We start from the raw sequence: 24584 nt of genomic DNA on the forward strand, positions 1-24584 counted from the left end.
CCAGCTGCTCTCAAGGCGCGTGGCCGCCCCCTGCTGGAGCCCACACTACACTACACTACACTACACTAATACAAAACATTTCAGCCGGTCATATTCTGCTCAGAAACATAATGAAAAGAGCCACAAGGCCAACAAACAAGTTAAAATAGTTGGTTCGTCAACTAAAAGGAGAAAAACAACTGTCCAAATGAGGTTATAGTCACATCACAAGGTAGCTGGTTGCTAGTTTGCCACAGGGACCGGGTATGGTAGGATTTATTTAGCTGATATGAGAACTAATCAGCTTTTCTCTCTGAATCAAATTAGGTCTTTACATTAATGACAAGGTGTGGTGTGCTTTGTTCATAATGCCTCTGCAGTAGGCGACATGTGACTGAGAGGTCAGAGGAACTTCCTCCAGGTAGGAGAGCTCTTGCAGGATGGTGATGAACAGCTGCTCGGTCACTTTCTCTGTCAGACGAGTCGCTCCGGTGTGGTGGCCTACCTGCCTTTAAAAAAAAATAAAAAAATAAAAAATAAAAAGTTTTAGGTTACACAATTATCAAATTCTTACACTCAAAGAGCAAAACATCGGCCCAGATTTGCACCACTATAAGCACAATTTCAGCCTCCCACTATTTCACGCAATAGCCTACACATTGACGTATGGGTCACTTCTTTGGAATTCAAAAGCACTGATTATCAAATGATCACACCCATAAACCAATAGGTTAAACACAACCATCAGGTACACAAACACGCTTAATTGTAGACAAACTGATCAGGTTTAAGCACCATAAAAATGCAGTGAGTGAGTTCTACAGCCCTGCTCTGGGTCAGAGGTCTGTGACCAGGATTCGACATTCAAGACTTCACATGTTGTCTTGCCAATGAGGATATCACGTGGTATTGATTGAATTCTCTGGCCTTATCCAGCTAGGTGAAGAGAGAACGCCTAGCATGGTCTGTATTGTATTTTCATTCATATTTTTTTGCTGTAATCTAAACCAGTAGGCTACTACTGGTTTTATGTTTGTCTGACACTGGCTGAGATTTCAGGCTACTGTAGGCGTGTACTATGCACTGTGCTGTAGTAGGCCATCATGAAAACTGGATGTTGTTTCTTTTTGTTTTGTTAAGTTTTTATCGTGTTTACTGATTTGGTTATACAAAGAGACATAAATTATATTTTGATTTACTCAGTCTGTAGCATTGGTCTTGTGTAGTGGTTGGTGAGTATATTGTATATTTGCACTTTCTGTGTCTACTTCACTTGATAATAGAATTGCTAAAGGTGTTTTTAGGTTAAACACAGCAGTGTGTAACTGGTTCAACAGAATAAAGTCATATCAAACGTGTGTTTCCATAACAAAACATGATAAAGTAGTGTAGCTTATTGTTTTTACAAGAGTGTTTCATTTTGCAAAGTGTTCTGCTAATTGTGTGTAGTGTTATGACAAACGGGACCCAGTTTTCAAAATATAAGAAAAAAACAACCCAAAAAACGAATGTAACTCTGTCATTTGATGCCGCCCTCGCCCTGTTCTTGGCCGTCTTCGTGTCTCCATGTCATAAGGGGCAGGATGAGGCCTCTAAAGCAGGAATATATTGTATCAGGGCGAGACATTTAAATTCCGATTGTTTTCAGCCGCCAGATATCGCTGCCATGCCAGCTTTACACTGGAACTGGCAAAGTAGTCTACACACCTTTCATAAATCACAGCTGAGACCTGGTGGACGCTGATATTTACACCAGGATCTGTACAAACGAGGGCCAGTCCATCTACTACTATCTATCTATATGGCGGTATTATATAGTAGATTTCATTTAGGCTAAGAAGTCCACATTCTTCTTACTCTGTCTAATGTGCAGTAGCTTCAAGTCTTCCTCTCGCTGGCTTCTCCCATCCAGACGGGCTAAACAGGCCACAGCACTGTCTCTCAAATCCTTTCTGCTTTTTAACTGTCTGCTATTTAATTTCCTTTCCAACCAGCTTGATAACTCATCTTTATCACTCACTGCATCATTTATGGACATTTACGCAGAGTGATGTGGATGTGCATACAATTAATTTAACATTTATTGAAAATTTATTTTAGCATGTGTCAAAATGGTCAATAAATTGACAACAAATACATTTTGAGAGAAATGAGCCATATTCTGTTCTTTATCAACTCCGTGAGGATTTTTTTTTTTGTGCAAGGTTTTTTTTTTCATGAATTCCAATTCCTATCTTAATCCTCAATCTTAAAAAATGTGCGCTCCCGCTAGTGCTAGTGCTGTCCCGATTCTCAGAAAAATTAAGTTGAAGGGCAAGTTAAAGGCTGTATAGCCCTCAATATTGAGATTTTCCAACACCACCCTTGGGAGCAAGGGCTATCTAGAATGCAGTATTTTCTTTGTTAATAATTCAATTTTTTTTTTTTTTAATTTATTTAGCACAAATGATATCATATAAAAACAACATGGACAATCAACATAACTGGGATGTGCAAAGGGGAGGTAGGAAACCCAAAAGGGCTTATATAAAAACCTCACCCACATTTTCAAAGACCAAATTTGTTACAGTATAAAAAACAACATAACATGTTAACAGAGATATAAATATTACGAAAACCATTGTATTATCTAAGTTTAGTGCCATTTTATGGATTATTTACCTCATTGTTGCATAACATTTATTTTTTTATTTTATGAACTTTTCTCAATAGCCAGCCAGTGCGGACAAGCCATAATGCTGTCGTTTAGTTACAAAATGGTAATTTTTCTCGATGGTAATGTAGTTGTTAAGTTGTTTACAGCCTACGTACAGTGTTATAAGATGACTGGGCTAATGTCATCACCCGTAGCCGCAGAGTTTAAGGGGAGTCCCATTTCTAAGTCACAAAATAGCCCTTAACACTTGGTTTTGAGGGCTACTAAAATGAAGAGTTGAGATTGAGGGTTAAGATAGGAATTGTAATTCACCCTTCCCTGTCCCTTAGGATCTTTTGCCTTCTAGCTGTTTTGCTCCAATTAGAATGTTTTCATATCAATTTTGCCTGATCAGAGAACGATTAACGATGACGAAAGTGGTCTTTATCCTTTTATCACAAGGACACCAGAGGACTTTTTTTTTTAAAATGAGCATTATGTTGAGGTCAAAGTGCCTCTAGACAACCAACACAACTCTATCTGGATCTTTGTTGATTGATTTACTTTGTGGGAAGAAACACTTTGCTTTCATTTGTTCCTTTGTTTTTGAGTATCTTCCTTCCTTAGATTGATAGGCCTATTTGTTATTTTTGGCAGGATGTCTGGGTGGGACAGTTGGCACAGAATTGCTGATTGTACCTCGTCGGAGGAAACAAATTTGCTTGGCTGCCATTCTTAGGGGTTTTTTCTGGGTCAAGTCAAAGTGAAAGTTAGATGTGATGTGAAAAGGAGGTTGTTAACGTGAGCAGCTTCAGTTCATTCACTGACCAGGCAGACAGAGAGTGGAAGAGGTGACAGAGGTAGTTGAAGACATTTTCTGCATCATGATCAAGTTCAGAATGATAATCCACCACGGTCTGCTCTTCTGCTTTTTATCAGGTGAGTGCTGGTCACCTGAAGGTCTCTTTGATACTGCAGCACATACTGCTTTGGAACATTTGACCGTGTTTTTCAGTTGCTGTATTCTTGTACTAATATCCTGTCATCTTCTGATCTGTGTTCCTTTACTAGATTCTGCTGCTGCATTTGTACGATTACACCCATTGTTATCTCATGAACCTACAGTCTGTTTTACAATACGTCTTAACAGGTAAATGTCTGACCACCAGTATTCACTGTTCATCTTTTCAACAGCTCTGTGTGGGGGAAACTCTGGACTTGTCAATGCACAGCCCATTTTCACAGGGCCTGAAGGTGGAAATGGTACAGTTAATTGCTATTTCAGTGAGTCTGGAACATGGAAGTTCTTCTGTCGGGACGAATGCAAAGAAAAAGACATTCTCATCAAAACAAATGCGTCCAGTGCTAACAATGGCAGATACAGGATTCAATATAAACAACCACGATCAGGGAAAAACAAACTGACTGCGACGATCACAAATCTGGTCCAGTCCGACGCAGGACGGTACAGATGTGGTCTGGGTGGATCATCAGTACCAGAGTCACTCGATGACTTTGATGTCAAAGTTTCAGATGGTGAGTTCCTACTTACACTCATTAAAACCAAAAATGTGTGTGTTTATATGTATATATTAAATCTAAAATATTTCTAAAACTAAAATATAACATTTTTCATAACATATGGAATTCATTTATCATATTTTTGGAACCAAGACCTGATTTCCTAACTCCTTAAATCGAACTTCTTCTAAGTAAGACTGTACCTTTTTAATTTAATTTAATTTATGTTGGTTTTGCATTATTATTTGCTTCTGTTGTCTTTTTAATGTTACATACATAGATACTCTCTTGTTCTTATTTTTACATATGCATAGGTATATTTTGTATGTTTCAAACAGGCAGGTGTACTGTATATTGTAGGCTATATATTTGTATTTCTGTTTTTCATTTTCCAAAGGATCAAAGTATCATTGTTTTCTTAAACTGATGGCTCCAAGTTCAGGGTTGGGGGGAGGGAGGGAAGTTGTTTAAAGACTTGAAAGATGTAACAAGTTCAAAAGTCTCTAAAGATTTATTTATTTTTGTCACTATATTTATGGACGAAAGGATAACTAAGCTTTAATTTGAAATGGGAGCGATGCCTATCCTGATTAGGATATGATCATCATTCTGAACACTACACCTTATATTGCTGACAATGCAACATGTTATGATCTGCTATTGTTTTCTGTTTGTATATTTGTTTTTGTCTTGTTTTTTTCTGTTTGATGGAGTGCAACTACTTTACACTATAGATATAGGTCTACTTTCTGTATACAAGTTTCAACATTAATTGTTATATAACCAAACATTTGCCACGTATACTTGTAGTGTGTAATATTCAGAAATCCCAATAAAGTAGTAATCATCAAAAATGTACTAAAGAATAACTGAAATCAAATTAAATAGTAGGAAAACATGAGTTGGGAGAAGTGAGCTGCTCTATATTTGTGCAGCATCTTACACAAGGTACAGATTGTAACCATCTGCTGTTTGTTTTTCCTACAGGACTGTTGGATAAAAGCTCTGGTTTCTTCTTCACGAATGCAGAGGGACAGGACATTGAAAGTCCATGTGATGAGTCTGTGAGAAAAAGCAGAATGTTCTTCTGTAGGGGTAAATGTGAAAACCAAGAGGACATTCTCATAGAAACAGAACAAGACAAAGCTCAGAATGGCAGGTACGGCATCGAGTATAAAAATGGATCTCTATCCAGACAGTATGTCACGATCAAAAAGGTGGTCAAGTCGGACTCAGGAGAGTACACATGTGGTTATGGCAGAGCTTCGTCACCAGAGTCATCCTTCACGTTTCTGATCCTCGTTGACAGTGAGTTTTTTTCTGTTTTCATTTGATGCAATGATCCTTTATGGACCACCCATGGAAGGCATTTCTGAAAACCTGTCAGAAACAGATGTATTTACTTCTAGAAATGTGCAGATAATCGGCACCAGTATTTGTTCAGTATTGTATTGTTTCACAGGGTGCAAACTATGGGGGAGCCAGAGGGGTCTCAGCCCCCCTTGATGAGACATGAGCTCCCCTGAAAACATGATTTGTGAAATTTTGGGGGGGGGTCTCTAAAATATTGGCAAAATGCTGTGTTTTCCCATACATTTCCTCTTTGTTTTGTTTTTTTGCATTGTCAATATAATGGATCATGTGTAAATTTAGGCTATTTTAATGTATTTGCGCATGTGGGTGATACAAAGTGTATACAAAGTGAAACACTTTTTTCACTGTTCTACACAGCGTCAGCGGAGTTGTGTGTGTCCACGCTGTGTTGGTTTATGTAACTTGAGGGGACAAATGAACCACATGTTTTTTGTCATGCATTGCTGACCGGGGCATTGTTTCTCAATAAATTAGAAAACCTTTCCTATCATTCCCCTTTTCCGAGGTGCTCGAGGTAGTGTGAGTGCGGGCCAGCGGGGGACAGAGGAGGGGGGGCATTCGTCCTTATTTTTGGCCGCTGCTAGTGCCACACGGGCTTTGCCTTTCAGCAATCATGCGCTGTTTTTGTCTTTGTTAAAAACAATAATAGCAACAGCTGTATATAAGTGAGCCCCCCCGAAAGCCACAGTATAGTTTGCACACTGTAGTTTCATTGTGCCTATTGTTCATGGCTCCAACCATACAGGACCCTCCAACCTTTTTCACTCTCTCATCAGCCATCAAAATGCAAAAAAAAAAGGGAAAAAAAGCAAAAAGAAAAGATTATGATAAATATTTTTTTATTCTGTGGGTAATGGGGGCGGGACTAGATAAGCTTTAGCTTCTCCCGCTTTCCCTTTCGGCCATGTGTATGTATTATTTGAACTAAGATAAAGTGTGCTGACGATGATTTAAATTGACATACCCGAAATACACAAACTGATTGATTGATTGATTGATTGATTGATTGATTGATTGATTGATTGATTGATTGATTGATTGATTGATTGATTGATTGATTGATTGATTGATTGATTGATTGATTGATTGATTGATCACAGAGTTCAAGGCTCCACATCTTCCCTAAAACCACCAACCAGCTTACAACTGCAGGTTACATGCTGTTGTTGAGTTAAATATTGGCACCAAAATAAGAAACTTGAGTCCTTACTGCAAACCTTACTGCTTTTGTTGGCACTTACTCAGGAATCTCACACGGAGTTGCTTCATTATGTAGTTCTTGTGTGACCGATGTTGTTCTGGCCTGCCCTGAGTGGGTTTCGAACCCGGGTTTCCCACACTGTGGGCGATGATGCTGACCGTTTTGCCAAGAGGTCAATGACCACTTGGCAAGTGGGTTAGCATGTCTTTTATCGGTGAGTGCGTTTAACTTCAGTACCGCTAACCGCCACACGCTGTCACTTGTCCTTACTGGTACCTTGTGACTGTGACTATAGGCTACCCGCGGAACTCCGTTACACTTGTTTGTGTTTCTGTCACTAAAAGCTCCAACCACATCAAAACCAAATACAACTCTCCAACCTTTTGCATTACCTGTCCCATCAGCATCTACACCCAACAACAACCCAGATTAAATCTCTAGTTGCCGCCCCATGTTGAGGCTACAGACCTCACTGCAAATTCCGCATCGGACAGCCCTTTCCTGCATGTTATTCCCCCCCTCTGCCTGACCATTTCCTGTCTCTCTCTTGACTGTGCTATCGATGTAAGGCAATAAAAAGCCCCAAAAATATACTTGAAAAAAAAAAGTCTAGTTCAGGATGCTCAACGCCTTCATCAGTTTTCTCTTATACCATAACTCAGACCACACTTGCAGGTACACATCATGGAGTCACAGTTTCAAACATTCAGGCCAATTTGAAACAATTTGGGGTCGCCTGATTTTATGTTCTCCTCTTTTTTTGGATGTCTTTTCCCGGCAGCCCTAACCATGACTCAGCAGATCCTCCCTCCCTCCAAATTGAACTGCTTTTGTTGAGTACATTGCTTTGGTTATGGGGAAGAGCCTCTCATTTAGAGTTATATCAGATTTATGTCGCTATTATTATGTCAAGTCAGTGTTTTTGTGTTTGTGTTTTCCTCCAATTTCCAGTTCCAACCACTTCTGCACCAACAACAACAACACAGAGTTTAATCTCCAGTTCAGGAAGCTCCACATCTTCATCTGTTCCCCCTAAAACCACCAACCAGCCTACAACTGCAGGTTACATTCTGTTGTTGTGTTAAATATTGGTACTAAAATGAAAAACTTGAGCCCTTACTGTTAACTTAAGTGCTTTTGTTGGCGCCCTCAGGAATCTCACACATTGTGTTGATATATTGTTTTTGTTTGTGTTTCTGTCATGAACAATTCCAACCATATCAGAATCAGAATCAACCTTTATTGTCACTGTACAAGTACAGGGAGATTACAGCAATCCCCCTGTCAATACAGCATACAATACTGAGTTCTCTGAGTGGGAGTACAGTGTGGGAACGGGGGAAAAAAACCCCAGCAACATAAGCACATATGAGCACATTTTACAACATAAGAACACAAAAACAACTATCTATATCAAAACCAAATAGAACTCTCCAACCTTTTGCAACATATCTGTCCCATCAGCATCCTCACCCAACAACCCAACAATAACAACCTAGAGTTTAATCTCCAGTTCAGAAGACTCCACACCTTCACCAGTTTTCCAAATTGAACTGCTTTTATTGAGTGCTCTTGTTTGTGAAGAAGAGCCTCTTGAATTTAGATTGAAATCAGATTGATATCAGTAGGCCTATTAATTAATTTTGTGTTTTCCTCATTTCCAGTTCCCAGCACTTCTGCACCAACAACAACACAGAGTTTAATCTCCAGTTCAGGAGGCTCCACATCTTCATCTGTTCCCCCTAAAACCACCAACCAGCCTACAACTGCAGGTTAAATGCTGTTGTTGAGTTACATATTCACTCCAGAATGAAAGACTTGAGTCCTTACTCCAAACTTTACTGCTTTTTGGGCACCTACTCTTTACCTTTTGGAAATGAATTTTACACTGGGGGCCCTAGTTAGCTGGCGCAGCGCAGGTGGCGCAAGGTAACGCAGCTGGTCTAATGCAAGTTTTGACCAGCGCAGCCTAGCGCAAAGTCAGATTGGCAGATTGGTAGATCGCGCTGCGCTGAGATAGGTGTGGCCGTGCAGCAGGGGGAGGCGTCACAGATTCAGCTTGGTGCAGTGGAAGTTTTGTGCGAAAATGTCCCGCCGAGGTTGCGCTGAAAGCTCGCCACCTCCAACCAGGTCTACTCTCAGCGCAGCAGGTGCAGTGGAAGTTTGGCTGACTGACCTGCAGTGCACACACGTCACCAAGACCTCACAGGCAGATCTCCACAGTTCCAGGCACATTTCAATGCAATAAATATCCACAATAACCACTATTTAATGCAACTAATGGAATCAACACGTGGATTTATATCTATATAGATTGTCCCGTCACATCTGACGTCAGATCAAAGCAGAGATCAAAGGCTGTCGGCACGCGTAATGGAAACTCCACCTGAATTAACACAGCAGGGACAAACTGGCACTGAAAAGCAGCTGTGGATGTCCCAAGCAGGACTGAGGGTGGATGACTGCATGTCGCTGCCGTGTTGAGATACCACTCTGCCCTTGTGATGATCCGCTTCATTTATTTATTTACTTATTAATTCATTAGCGCGAGCGACCGCATCACGCAGCCGTAATGAAAAACAAAACACAAATCTTCATCTCTCTTAGTCCACCACAACAGCCTCGGTATCAGATAGTCAGTATATAGCCTACTACAGTATACTCAGCATCTCTCATCACATAGAAAAAAGAAAAAAAGAGACGGACAGAGAGAGAGAGAGGAGGAGAGAGAGAGAGAGCGTCCTTTACGCTGATTTCATGGTGTTTGTTTATGTTGTGATTAGTGTAGCCTACACCTCTCATCTTGCTTACACAGGGTTTGAATAAATGTGAGTTTCTTTATTAGTTTATTAGTTGTTGTTTCTTACATTGGGCAGGGGTTCTCAGTGTATCAGATCAAACCTGGTTAAGTATATTAGTAAACTCATTATTGGTCACTCTGAGCTCGGACCTCCGGACCAAAACAGCTGTTTCCTCCTGGGAGAGGTTCGGCCTCTGGCGTCGCTGTCTCCTCCGTCCATGTCCAAGTATAAAATGACAAACTTGCAGTGCGCATCACCCGCCGCGCAGTTAAACGTGAGGAGAGGAGCTCATTTGATTGGTGAAGATCCGAATCGGCTGTGTTAATCCCACTTCTCCTCCTCCTGTCTCCCTCCTGCCCTCTCTCCTCCCTCTTTGCCGTTTGCGCCGGTGGGAGGGACGAGGGGAGGGCTTGCGCTGGTCTAAGTCTGACTGCGTGGCCCACCAAACTTGCGAAATGGACCTAGACACGCCTCGTCCGCGTGGCGAAGCTGCGCTGAGGTTAGACTTCACCCGGTCTAAGAAACTAGGGCCCATAGAGTTGAAGAATCTAGATTTACTTAAGCTCAGATTCAAATACAACTCTCCAACCTTTTGCAACATCTGTCCCATCAGCATCCACACCCAACAACCCAACAATAACAACCCAGAGTTTGATCTCCAGTTCAGAAGACTCCACACCTTCACCAGTTTTCACTAAGAGCATGAGACAAACCACACCTGCAGGTACACATCATGGAGCTGCAGTTTCAATCAATCAGGCCAATTTAAAAAATCTCCAAATTGAACTTTTGTTGAGTGCTCTTGCTTTTTTTGTGAAGAGGAGCCTCTTGAATTTAGATTGATATCAGATTGATATCAGTAGGCCTATTAATTAATTTTGTGTTTTCCTCATTTCCAGTTCCCAGCACTTCTGCACCAACAACAACACAGAGTTTAATCTCCAGTTCAGGAGGCTCCACATCTTCATCTGTTCCCCCTAAAACCACCAACCAGCCTACAACTGCAGGTTAAATGCTGTTGTTGAGTTACATTTTCACTCCAGAGTGAAAGACTTGAGTCCTTACTCCAAACTTTACTGCTTTTTGGGCACCTACGCTTTACATTTTGGAAATGATTTTTACACATAGAGTTGAAGAATCTAGATTTACATCAGCTCCGATTCAAACACAACTCTCCAACCTTTTGCAACATCTGTCCCATCAGCATCCACACCCAACAACCCAACAACAACCACCCAGAGTTTAATCTCCAGTTCAGAAGACTCCACACCTTCACCAGTTTTCACTAAGAGCATGAGACAAACCACACCTGCAGGTACACATCATGGAGCTGCAGTTTCAAACAATCAGGCCAATTTGAAAAACTCCAAATTGAACTGCTTTTGTTGTGTACTTTTGCTTTGTTTGTGAAGGAGAACCTCTTGAATTTAGATATTATATTAGATTGATATCAGTATTAAGTTTTCCTGTTTATGTTTTCCTCATTTACAGCTCCAACCACTTCTGCACCACCAACAACAACACAGAGAACCAGCTCCACATCGTCACCAGTTTTCCCTAAAACCAACCAGCCTCAAGCTGCAGGTAGCCTTCACATTATGGACTTGTAGGTTCAATCAGGCCAAGATGAGAAGCTCCACAACCTCAACAGCTTTTTCTGTTAGCAACAAGTTTGCAGTGCATTGTATATCAACCTGTAAATGAAGAACGATATTTCCTTACAATAGAATTGTTTCATATACAGTATAATTAGTTCCTTACAATATGTTTCAGCTTTTTAAATTCCTTTGTGACTTTTTATTCTCCCCCTCTGTCTCTGTCACTCTCAGGTTTACTCCACCCCACCTCCGTTCCTTCCAAAGTCTTGCCTGTGGCTGTAGGTGTGCCTGTATTTGGTGGGCTACTGTTGAGTGGTTTTGGGTTGTTCACCTACATGCGGAAGATAAAGAAGTGCACAGAGCAACAACCTTGAGGTGATGTTTTTTAATGCTGTATGGCTCTGTTCACTGTTACTGCCAGTTTTAGTGACAGATTCTGCCACCAGACTATGAATGGGCAAGAAAGGAATTGAAGAGAAGTAGAGGTAGAAAAATAGAAGCTTCATATTTCCAACAGTATAACAGTTGCTTCATTATATTATCTATCATATTATTTACTGTACCTTGTAGCTAATTAATATCAGTGCAAGACAGTGGGTTACTATAAACATTTGCTATACAGTATGTGTTCACTGATTATGCAACTAATAAAGATATGTTGAATGACAATGGGTCAGCTTTTTGTGAACTTGTGACTGGTACCATGTTTCTTGGTTAACCTTCTTTATTCAATGGTAGATCTCCTCTGAATATTAAAGTAAGGTCTCATGGAGTTGGAGGTTTGTTTCATACAGCGCTTTCAGACTCAGACTGAATTGCTTCATTAATGTTCTAAAGCCTCAGGCTTCTGACAAGTGTTCGATTAACTCACGCTACTTTCATACATTTCTGTTTTCAATGTTATTGCAATTGTAAATCATCTGTGGTACCACAGTAAAGAACTTTGCATTTTGATCAAGGTTAATTTATTGTCAAACACATGGTTTCACATAATAGAGATCAAAATAATCACAGTAGAAAAGCAGGTTTTAAAAAAAATCAAGTTAAACAGATAAATAAAAAAGGCGAGCATAAAGTCCACAGCAGCAGCAGCAGCAGCAGTAAGGGGTGAGTTTGTCAATCTCATAGCATATGGACATGCAACACATGCAACCCTGATGAGCTACAACAGTCGCAAAAAGGCTCCAGGTTCTCAAGTCTGAGAAACCATATGGTTTTTTCAACCCACTGATATTATTGTCTCCTTAAACATGTCCCAGTAACATACAGTACCAGGCCTTTGGTTGTACTAATGGTTGTTGAGGATTTGAAGTAGGCTAATTGCTTTTTCCAGTGAAGCTCATACTTAGCTACATTACATGTGTATTTAGATAAGTGATGTACAACCTTGCTTCCTTTCTATCACATGATACTTTTGGTGGTGGTTCGAATTGTGGTACATAATGTAAGAGCTCAGACAGAAATGAGAGGCTATTTAATAGTTTTAGGCTTATACTGCTGATGATTCCCTACTCTTTGATAGATTTTATTTATATAAGAGCATAGTGGTGCAACATTATTATAGATAGGCTATTTATTGGAATATGTTATTATTATGTATTGCATTTTTTCAAGTGCAGATGTTTATGCAGCAGCAGCAGTAGTTACTAAAACCTTTACTGAGACTTTGCAGTATAGAACAAATTGTATTCGCCTGTTTAACAAATATGTTCAAGAGACGTCGCTCTGTTTAAATGAAGCAGTAAGAAATTCATCAATTCTCAAACCACTTTCCTGACTGGCTCAGTTCATGATGAGGTTTTATCTCACCATCACTAAAATTTATTATTTTCAGAAAAACTTGCGCAACATTATACAATATTTCTTTCATGTTACACCCCGATGACCTGCTATCAGGGCTGCTGGAAGTCATTTTGAGCAGGGGGTGCTGAAAAAAAATTGCCTCCCGTTATGGAGATATAAACCCCTGACAGAATGAACAGAGCCCTGATGCAAAGCGTACAATTCAGAAAAAAAACAAATCTGCCCACGTTTTGTGTCTTATTATTAACTAATGTAACCTTTATGAAGGTACAGAGTACACAGGGGCTTCAATGAAGAGGCCACAGCAGCCAGTGGGTCATACATGCCATTTATTTTATTATACTGTAACTAAAACTCTAAGAACACAGGCAAGAGGAGACAAGAGGACAGACAGTCATACTACGGCTGGGACACCAACCACTCACTGCTAGGACACTGGGAGTATACTAAGTATTCAAAAGAAATATAAACCCAACACACTTCAAATAAAACACCACATTAATAACGATGTGCAACCACAAACCATATCACCATCTAAAGTGAACTCCCAACATCAACCACACCGGTGAATGGAGGACCTCGCCAGCCGCAGCACTAGAGACAGAAGGAGACAGAGGGCCCTACTTTCCTGGCGCAACTCAGGGGGGCGCAGCGAGGCGAGCCCTGACGCAGCTGGCGCAGTGGCATTTTCCTCCAGTGCAACAAGGTGCGCAGCGGATTTGGTAAATTGGCAGACTGCTGTGCACCGAGATGGGTGTGGTCGCGCAGCAGGGGGAGGTGTCGACAGATTCACCGTGGCGCAGTGACAATTTGTTGCAGATAGAACGCACGGAGAGTGCGCCAAAAGCTCGCCAGCTCCAACCTGGTCTAATCTCCGCATCGTCACGCGACCATAACAAATAAAACTGAAAACAAATAAACTATCATCTCTCACAGCAAACCACAATCAGCCTGGCATCATAGTGAGCAGATATTCACATCTCCATCTCAGGTAAATTCTAAAGAAAAAAGAAAAAGAGAGACGCTCCGTGAAGCCTCCTTTACGCACAGCTGTTTGTTTATGTTGTGATCTGTGCACACGGGTTTAAATATAGGTTACTAAATATGAGTGTCTTTATTAATGGAAAAGGGGTGTGTGTGTTTTGTTTTTTGTTTTTTTTTACTAGGCAACAGCTCTCAATCTGTCAGAGCAAACCTGGATAACATCATAACCTCCCTCCCAGACTACTTTTGCATCATCAGCCCGTGAGGTCTGTTCACGCGACCGGACACTGCCAGCTTGGACCGGACCAGAACATCAGTTTCCTCCCGTCTCACTTGCTGTGAGAGACGATAGTTTATTTGTTTTCAGTTTTATTTGTTATGGTCGCGTGACGATGCGGCTCAATAAATCAATATGTAAATACATAAATATAGCAGATAATCGTGTAGTGTCAACACAGCAGTAATCCATCCTCATCTTTCATCTGTGCAGCCTTTGATCTGTCATCAGTGTGACGGGACAATCGATATAGATGTGCTGAATGTGTATGCTGTAATCTGTAGGTGCTGATTCAAATCTTCTCTTCCACGGTGAAATCAAACGTTTAAAGGCGAGGAGAGGAGCTCATTTGATTGGTGAAGATCTGACTCGGCTGTGTCAAACCCACTCCACGCCTTCTCTCCTCCCTCTATGCCATTTGCGCCGGTGGGAGGGAAGTAGGCGGGATGCGCCCCGCTGCGTTTCGAAGGAAAATTGCAAACTGCTCCTAGCCCCCCTCCTCGTTGGCGAAGCGAACGCGGAGCGCAGGCCTGATCCGCTGCGCCTGCGCCAGTCTACCAAAATAGAGCCCAGAATGTTAAAACTCTAAAACAATTCAAATTCTATATTAAACAATAAAAACAATAAGATCAATAAAACTAAATATGTAATACTAAACTAAAATAAATGGCAGTCAGTGCTTTGCCTAAAAACATACAAAAAGCACTGTTAGTTTACTTTTAGGACACAAGAGGTTTAAATGCTGCATGTTTTACACACCTTTGTGCTGTGGGGGTTGCATGACTTCAAAAAGTCGACTTTAATGTTATGAAAGTCGAGTCGACGTCGAGTAGTCACTGATGACGTCATTCATATTTTTCCCATCAGACATCGACCCGTCTGTAGGCTACTCGGTTTTCCACACACACAGGTCTGTCTCTAGCGCTGGATGTATGTGTGTCTTGTGTGCAGACGCAACTGACAAATATTTATAGACGGACAAGCAAACTTAATCATCATTTACTGTAGGCTATTTTATTTTGAAAATTGACCGACTAGTCGACGTCAAGCTCAAAACGTCATTGTGGAGCAGTAAAGTTTACTAGTCGACTAGTCTGTGCAACCCCTACTGTGTTGGCAGTCAAGTCAGTCCTAAAAGCATTTAAATACAAATACCTCGGGGTACAAGCACCCCTACCATACCCTAACAATTAAAATGCTAACATGAGTATAAAACAATGTTAAAAGTCCATCCTACCAGAGCCACAGGGAATCAAGCAGTCACAGCCCTGGCGTGCACAAATGATTTGAAGAGTGGCTGCTGCAGTCACACCTGCTGTCAATTCCTCTCACTTGATTGGTCTCTGCTGTTTGGAGCCAAGTGACCTCCTGCTACATGATGTGAAAAGGAGGTTGATAACGTGACCAGCTTCAGTTCTTTTGACCAGGCAGACAGAGAGTGGAAGAGGTGACAGAGGTAGTTGAAGACATTTTCTGCATCATGATAAAGTTCAGAATGGTAATCCATTTTATCAGGTGAGTGCTGGTTACCTGAAGGTCTCTTTGGCCGCGTTCAGACTGCAGGCAAATCTGATTCCTTCTCATATCCGATTTGTAGGGCTGACTGTTCACACTGTTTTTAGCAAGTGTCCAAATCGTATTTGGCTCTGTTCAGACTGGGCCACATTATTGACCCATCTGACAGGTAGCTGCAGCAACGACGTCGGAGCGGAGGCGTCATCCAGCGCGTGTATTGTGTGACGTCATGTAATTGCGACAAGAAAAACAATAACAAACAAGATGGAGGCAGCTCACTGTCCAGTAGGGGTGCAGAACATCTCAGACGCACCAGGCACCTTCAACGCCGTAGGAGGCTGGCCGGGTTATACACAGCAATGCTTCGTGCTGCACTCACTGCAGGCGTTGCTGTGCAGCGACAAGTGTGGTGCCACCCGAAGAGCTACGACTGGTGGGAAAATGTAGTCCTTGGCAGTTTTGATGACGACCAATGGCTCGCTAATTTCAGAATGTGCCGAGCAACGTTTGACATGCTGACGGATTGCTCACACGCCAGGACACGCACCTCAGGCGGGCAATAGCAGTGGACAAACGTGTCGCAGTTACCTTGTGGTGGTTAGCCACAGGGTCAGGGTACCGCACCGCAGAGGTTGCGCTAGACTTTTTCGTCGCCGGTCATTTTGACTGACGGGGTCATAAAAATTCCGTCATAATCTATTTTTACCGGTCACTTTATTTATTTTTTTAAATGATAATAATGCCATATTCAATAGCATTCAATTTTAATTCATGTTTAATTCATATCAAGTCCAAACAAATTGAACAGAGAATGCTCCGGAGCAGAGTCGGCGTCAGAGCACATCTAACCGTGGGTCAGTCAGTGAATGCGGGGGTCACTTTCTGTCAACATCTAAATACAACGTAAATACCTGATGATGACATCAGTTTTCTGTCAACAATCAACATGCTAACCCATGTGTTATACCAAAACATCCAAAGGAGCACGTTTTCACATAGGCACCGCATAGTGCACCGGCGTTAGCTCTCTCTCTCTCTCTCTCTCTCTGTGCCTCTCATTTCTCTTTTACGCAGCACGCAGCCACTGCGCATCACTGAAACAACTGAAGCTATAGACCACACAGCCAGATGCAGCACAAATTCAGACAAGACAAGACCCACTCAGCTTTACGTGTTATAAACAATGCCACTGACACGACTCCCAGTCAATATTTAATCCACTTGTAATGTTTGGAGTTTGAATACTGCGGGAAGCTTTCTGTCTTCTTCTCTGTTGTTGGTGTTTATGTGTGGCAGCGCTACAGCGCCACAGCTCCACACAGGCCTGGAGGAGGTACTACAGCGTTCTACTGAGCGCACCAGCCAGCTGTGAGTTTGTTTGTTTTTTAATCTAATTCTCACCATAGTGACTTTGAGACATTGTATATGTTTTATATCGTTATCCACCGCTCCATTTATTGATTATCCGCCGGCTTCATTGTAAACAAACGCACATGGCCAGATGGCCATGGCTGTGAATTGCAATCTGTCAAAATGACGGATGGCCTCAAAATTTTTCCGTCACCGTTTTAAAAAAACGGTCAATGACGGAAAATATCCGGTTAACGCGACCCCTGCCGCACCGTTGCCCATTTTTTTGGCATCGGCAAAGCAACGGTGTGCGTGGTTGTCGGCGAGGTCTGTACCGCCTTGACTGCTCTGCAGAAAGTGTACATCAAGCTCCCTGTGGGAGATCACCTGCAGCGCATCGTCCGGGGCTTCCAAACGCGGTGGGGCTACCCTCGCTGCGGGGGATGCATCGATGGGACACATATCCCGGTGATAGCACCCCAACACAACCACACCGAATACTTTAATAGAAAAGGATGGCATTCGGTGATCCTCCAAGTGGTGTGTGATCATCAGTCAAGGTAATAGTTGTTACCTTGACTACTTGACTACTGAGCAATGGGCTCTATGCACAGCTGCAGCTCTTTTATTTCCTGTCTTACATTATTGGACAAACTGATTAATCCAGGTGTGTCTGACCATTGTGCCTACTCAGACACACCTGGATTAGTTTGTCCAATAATGGAAGAGGAAATAGGAAGTAGTGGAGCTGTGCATAGAGCCCATAGGATGCTAATCTGTTTATAGCCACTTTTGAAATAGGTGGGGGGACACCAAAGTCATTTGTGGCACAGCAGTGCCCATCATGCTCCTCGGTGATCCAGCCTATCCTCTACGTAGCTGGATCATGAAGGGATACCCAGAGAGTGGGCTGTCAGAGGACCAACGCCACTTCAACTATAGTCTAAGCCAGACCTGGGCATTTTACGGCCCGCGGGCCACATTCGGCCCTTTGGGCGTTCCTGTCCGGCCCGCGGTCTGTCAGTCATAAACATAAATGAAAAAGTATTTGCTGTGCAGGCAATACAACTGTGTTGCTTTTATTTTGAAAAGCCTGGACTGCTAAATATTTCTTTACAGAAGTCAAAGGTAAAGCCGTATGCTTAGTTTGTGGTGCACAGGTCGCTGTGTTAAAGGATTTCAATCTGAATCGTCACTACGTGACTAAACACGAGGAGAAATACAAGAACTTGTCTGATGAACAGCGTACGAAGGAGTCGGAGGCTTTGCTAGCCAAGCTGCAAACCCAACAAGGACTTTTTACAAAACTTTCCACAGGCAGATATGCAGCTACCAAGGCAAGTTATGTCTTATCTCACAAAATCGCCAGAAAATGTAAACCGTTTTCTGATGGGGAGTTTATTAAGGACTGTTTGGTGGACTGTGCTGCGCTAATATGCCCAGAGAAAAAGGAGGCATTTGAGGACGTTCCCCTCTCCCGACGCACTGTAACGAGGAGGGTTGAGGACATCGCGGGAAATCTGGAGCTTCAGCTGAAGAACAGAGCGGTTAACTTTGACTATTTTTCCCTGGCCCTGGATGAGAGCTGTGATGTACGTGACACTGCCCAGCTACTCATCTTCTTGCGTGGGATCACTGCAGACTTCAAAATCACGGAGGAGCTTGCAGCCATGCAGTCAATGAAAGGGACAACAACTGGGAGTGATTTATTCACAGAGGTAAATGCGTGTTTGGACAAGTTGGGACTGAAATGGGACAAACTGGCAGGTGTGACAACAGATGGTTGTCCAAATTTGACGGGGAAAAATGTTGGACTTTTGAAAAGAATGCAAGATAAAGTGACAGAAATTAACCCTGAGCAGAAATTAACATTTTTGCATTGTATTATACATCAGGAAGTGTTGTGTAAGTCAGTGTTAAAAATGAACCATGTTGTTGATGTTGTAACTAAAACAGTTAACTTCATCAGAGCAAGAGCACTGAATCACAGACAGTTTGTTGCACTTTTGGAGGAAAATGAGACTGAGTATCATGACATAAGCTACCACATAGCTGTCAGGTGGCTCAGCCTGGGTAAAGTGCTCAAAGGTTTCTGGGACCTGAGAAAGGAGATCCAGGAGTTCTGTGTGAAGAAGGGACATGACATCCCTCAGCTTTCAGATGCAGACTGGCTGACAGACCTTGGTTTTGCTGTAGATGTGACTGCTCAAATGAATGAACTGAATGTAAAACTGCAAAGCAACGGCCTTTTTGTTCATGAAATGTTCAGTGCAGTGAAGGCTTTCATGAGAAAGTTGCAGCTTCTCTCAAGCCAAATGGGGGACAACATTCTCACGCACATGCCTACACTGAAGGAAACTACTCCATCAGCTGATCACCTCCACAAGTACTCATCCATGTTTGAGGCACTGCATGGTGAGTTTTCAAGGAGATTTCAAGACTTCAAAACAGTTGAGAGTGAAATGCACATGGTTTCTTCTCCCTTCTGTCCGTCCTGGGTGAGGGATCCCTCCTCTGTTGCTCACCCTGAGGTTTCTCCCATTTTTCCTGTTAAAAGGGTTTCCATGGAGTTTTTCCTCAGTCAATGTGAGGGTCTAAGGACAGAGGATGTTGTTATTGTGGGATGTAAAGCCCTTTGAGACAAACTGTTTGTAAAAACGGGCTATACAAATAAAATTGCCTTGCCTTGCCTTGCCTTGCCTTATATAAACAGTGAGTCAAGTGATAGAGAGTTATCACCCGACTCTATCTCATAAACACACTCTTTCCTGTTTTACTCTGTGCAGACACACTCAAATCTTCCTGTCTGGCTGTCTGGCAGGGGTCTTCACCACAGTGATCGTGGCTCCAGGAGAGAGGATCAAGTGTTTACTGCAGGTAAGGTGTTAGTGTGGGCATGCGTGATCACCACATTATGCATACTTTCCACTTCATCTTTGTGGTTTTTAGGATTATTCAAGTTTTTCAGTTTTTGAGTATCTTCCTTCCTTAGATTGATAGGCCTATTTGTTATTTTTGGCAGGATGTCTGGGTGGGACAGTTGGCACAGAATTGCTGATTGTACCTTGTCGGTGGAAACAAATTTGCTTGGCTGCCATTCTTAGGGGTTTTTGGGGGGTCAAGTCAAAGTGAAAGTTAGATGTGATGTGAAAAGGAGGTTGTTAACGTGAGCAGCTTCAGTTCATTCACTGACCAGGCAGACAGAGAGTGGAAGAGGTGACAGAGGTAGTTGAAGACATTTTCTGCATCATGATCAAGTTCAGAATGATAATCCACCACGGTCTGCTCTTCTGCTTTTTATCAGGTGAGTGCTGGTCACCTGAAGGTCTCTTTGATACTGCAGCACATACTGCTTTGGAACATTTGACCGTGTTTTTCAGTTGCTGTATTCTTGTACTAATATCCTGTCATCTTCTGATCTGTGTTCCTTTACTAGATTCTGCTGCTGCATTTGTACGATTACACCCATTGTTATCTCATGAACCTACAGTCTGTTTTACAATACGTCTTAACAGGTAAATGTCTGACCACCAGTATTCACTGTTCATCTTTTCAACAGCTCTGTGTGGGGGAAACTCTGGACTTGTCAATGCAAATCCCACCATTTTTACAGGGCCTGAAGGTGGAAATGGTACAGTTAATTGCTATTTCAGTGAGTCTGGAACATGGAAGTTCTTCTGTCGGGACGAATGCAAAGAAAAAGACATTCTCATCAAAACAAATGCGTCCAGTGCTAACAATGGCAGATACAGGATTAGATATGAACAACTACGATCAGGGAAAAACGAACTGACTGTGACGATCACAAATCTGGTCCAGTCCGACGCAGGACGGTACAGATGTGGTCTGGGTGGATCATCAGTACCAGAGTCACTTATTGACTTTGATGTCAAAGTTTCAGATGGTGAGTTTCTACTTACACTCATTAAAACCAAAAATGTGTGTGTGTGTGTGTGTGTGTGTGTGTGTGTGTGTGTGTGTGTGTGTGTGTGTGTGTGTGTGTGTGTGTGTGTGTGTGTGTGTGTGTGTGTGTGTGTGTGTGTGTGTGTGTGTGTGTGTGTTTATATATTAAATCTAAATTATTTTTAAAAACTATATACTTGTTGCCACGTACTTGTAATGTGTAATATTCAGAAATCCCAATAAAGTATTAATCATAAAATATGTACTAAAGAATAACTGAAATCAAATTAAATAGTAGGAAAACATGAGTTGGGAGAAGTGAGCTGCTCTATATTTGTGCAGCATCTTACACAAGGTACAGATTGTAACCATCTGCTGTTTGTTTTTCCTACAGGACTGTTGGATAAAAACTCTGGTTTCGTCCTCACGTATGCAGAAGGACAGGACCTTGAAGCTCTGTGTGATGGGTCTGGGAGAAACAGGAGCAGAATGTTCTTCTGTAGGGGTAAATGTGAAAACCAAGAGGACATTCTCATAGAAACAGATCAAGACAAAGCTCAGAATGGCAGGTACGGCATCGAGTATAAAAATGGATTTCAGTATTACACGATCAAAAAGGTGGTCAAGTCGGACTCGAGAGAGTACACATGTGGTTATGGCAACACTTCGTCACCAGAGTCATCCAGGACGTTTCTGATCCTCGTTGACGGTGAGTTTTTTCCTTTTTCATTTGACGCCATGATCCTTTATGGACCACCCATGGAAGGCATTTCTGAAAACCTGACAGAAACAGATGTTTAACGGTAACCAGATACATGACTTAGTTATATTTACTTCTAGAAATGTGCAGATTAATTCTCATCAGAATTAATCTGCACCAGTATTTGTTCAGTATAGTTTCATTGTGCCTATTGTTCATGGCTGCAACCCTACAGGACCCTCCAACCTTTTTCACTCTCTCATCAGCCATCACACAGAGTTCAAGAGGCTTCACATTTTCCCTAAAACCACTAGGTTACATGCTGTTGTTTTTTTTAAGTATATATTTTTTGACTTTTTGCCTTTATTTGATAGTACACAGTAGAGATAGACAGGAAAGGGGGAGGCAGAGAGAAGGGGAATGACATGCGCAGGGCTGCCCGACGCGGGATTCGAAGCAGGGCCGCCTGCGGTGAGGACTATAGTCTCTACGGGAGCGTGCCTATGTTCCCTCAGCCCTATGTTCCCTCAGCCCTATGTTCCCTCTGGACTCTCTCTACCTATCTGGACTCTGTCTATCTGGCCTGTCTAGCCTCTACCTGGTCTTTTTACTAAACTTAACCAACTCCTTTCTTCATTGCCTAAACCCAACCAATGGTGGGACCAAAGGGCAGAGGGAACATAGGGCCTAATTTTCAGTGACAAAAAAAAGTTAGAAATGAGGGAACAAAGGGCTGAGGGAACATAGGGCCTAATTTTCAGTGACGACAAAAGTTAGAAATGAGGGAACATAGGGCTGAGGGAACATAGGGCTGTGGGAACATAGGGATGACCCCGTCTCTACATGGAGACCAGCCGCTTTACCCACTGCGCCACGCACCGCCTCAGGTTACGCTGTTGTTGAGTTAAATATTGGCACCAAAATAAGAAACTTGAGTCCTTACTGCAAACCTTACTGCTTTTGTTGGCACTTACTCAGGAATCTCACACGGAGTTGCTTCATTATGTAGTTCTTGTGTGACCGATGTTGTTCTGGCCTGCCCTGAGTGGGTTTCGAACCCGGGTTTCCCACACTGTGGGCGATGATGCTGACCGTTTTGCCAAGAGGTCAATGACCACTTGGCAAGTGGGTTAGCATGTCTTTTATCGGTGAGTGCGTTTAACTTCAGTACCGCTAACCGCCACACGCTGTCACTTGTCCTTACTGGTACCTTGTGACTGTGACTATAGGCTACCCGCGGAACTCCGTTACACTTGTTTGTGTTTCTGTCACTAAAAGCTCCAACCACATCAAAACCAAATACAACTCTCCAACCTTTTGCATTACCTGTCCCATCAGCATCTACACCCAACAACAACCCAGATTAAATCTCTAGTTGCCGCCCCATGTTGAGGCTACAGACCTCACTGCGAATTCCGCATCGGACAGCCCTTTCCTGCATGTTATTCCCCCCTTCTGCCTCCCCATTTCCTGTCTCTCTCTTGACTGTGCTATCGATGTAAGGCAATAAAAAACCCAAAAATAAAAAAGTCTAGTTCAGGATGCTCAACGCCTTCATCAGTTTTCTCTTATACCAGAACTCAGACCACACTTGCAGGTACACATCATGGAGTCACAGTTTCAAACATTCAGGCCAATTTGAAACAATTCAACGCTTTTTCCAAATTGAACTGCTTTTGTTGAGTACATTGCTATGGTTATGGGGAAGAGCTTCTTGAATTTAGAGTTATATCAGATTTATGTCGCTATTATTATGTCAAGTCAGTGTCTTCATCTGTTTCCCCTAAAACCACCAACCAGCCTAAATATTGGCACCAAAATGAAAGACTTGAGCCCTTACTGTAAACTTAAAGGGATAGTTCAACATTTTGGCAAATTGGCCCATTGCCATAATCCCTATAGTCATAGCAGTAGGTCCGTTATCTTTAATTTTCAGTGTAAGCTATTTTTAGAACGGCGGAGTGGAGCGGCAAGCTGCTCAGAGCTATACTACGGAGGCTAAAGGAATTTCTTGGTTTCCCTCATCAAACTCATCAAATACAAAATCCCAAAACTCCAAAACGCTTTCGTGGACAAGTTGTGACCTGCACAATCACCACGCTATGAGATAATAATGGAACGTTACAAAACGGAGTATATTACCTCTAAAACAACTCTTCCTTGTAACGTTCCATTATTATCTCATAGCGTGGTGAATGTGCAGGTCACAACTTGTCCACCAGAGCGTTTTGGAGTTGTTGGATTGTGTATTTGATGAGTTTGATGAGGGAAACCAAAAAATAGCTTACACCAACAATTAAAGGTAACGAACCTACTGCTATGACTATAGCGATTATGGCAATGGGCCAATTTGCCAAAATGTTGAACTATCCCTTTAAGTGCTTTTGTTGGTACTTACTCAGGAATCTCACACAGTGTTGATTCAATATATTGTTTTTGTTTGTGTTTCTGTCATGAACAATTCCAACCATATCAGAATCAGAATCAGCCTTTATTGTCACTGTACAAGTACAGGGAGATTACAGCAATCCCCCTGTCAATACAGCATACAATACTGAGTTCTCTGAGTGGGAGTACAGTGTGGGAACGGGGGGAAAAAACCCCAGCAACATAAGCACATATGAGCACATTTTACAACATAAGAACACAAAAACAACTATCTATATCAAAACCAAATGAGAATCAGAATGCCTTTATTTGTCATTATACTCTCTGTATAACAAAATTAGATCCCCCCCCCCCCTTCAGTGCAAACAAGCAATACCATAAAAATACAATATAAAAACACTTTCAATAATATAAAAATAAATAGATACAGCTCCGATTCAAATACAACTCCCCAACCTTTTGCAACATATTTGTCCCATCAGCATCCACACCCAACAACCCAACAACAACCACCCAGAGTTTAATCTCCAGTTCAGAAGACTCCACACCTTCACC

General features: G+C 42.1%; 1 protein-coding gene across 1 annotated transcript in view; it reads left to right on the plus strand.

Annotated features, from left to right (window-relative positions):
• Positions 1–3364: 3364 nt before the first annotated feature.
• The window catches only part of LOC146984041 (uncharacterized), a 30302-nt gene continuing 9082 nt past the window's right edge, over positions 3365–24584 (plus strand). The window contains exons 1-14 of the mRNA XM_085783057.1: positions 3365–3553; positions 3809–4150; positions 5123–5443; positions 7662–7772; positions 8375–8482; positions 10125–10235; positions 10411–10518; positions 10716–10826; positions 11003–11095; positions 11341–11482; positions 19107–19453; positions 20235–20342; positions 20598–20942; positions 21336–21650. Coding sequence (XP_085639183.1) covers positions 3499–3553; positions 3809–4150; positions 5123–5443; positions 7662–7772; positions 8375–8482; positions 10125–10235; positions 10411–10518; positions 10716–10826; positions 11003–11095; positions 11341–11482; positions 19107–19453; positions 20235–20342; positions 20598–20942; positions 21336–21650 — 2617 coding nt within the window. The 5' untranslated portion in view covers positions 3365–3498. The remainder of the gene's footprint in view (positions 3554–3808; positions 4151–5122; positions 5444–7661; positions 7773–8374; positions 8483–10124; positions 10236–10410; positions 10519–10715; positions 10827–11002; positions 11096–11340; positions 11483–19106; positions 19454–20234; positions 20343–20597; positions 20943–21335; positions 21651–24584) is intronic.

Source organism: Trachurus japonicus, chromosome 7 (assembly GCF_045865225.1).
Source record: "Trachurus japonicus isolate A0001 chromosome 7, Traja_1.0".
In the NCBI taxonomy this organism is placed as follows: Eukaryota; Metazoa; Chordata; class Actinopteri; order Carangiformes; family Carangidae; genus Trachurus; species Trachurus japonicus.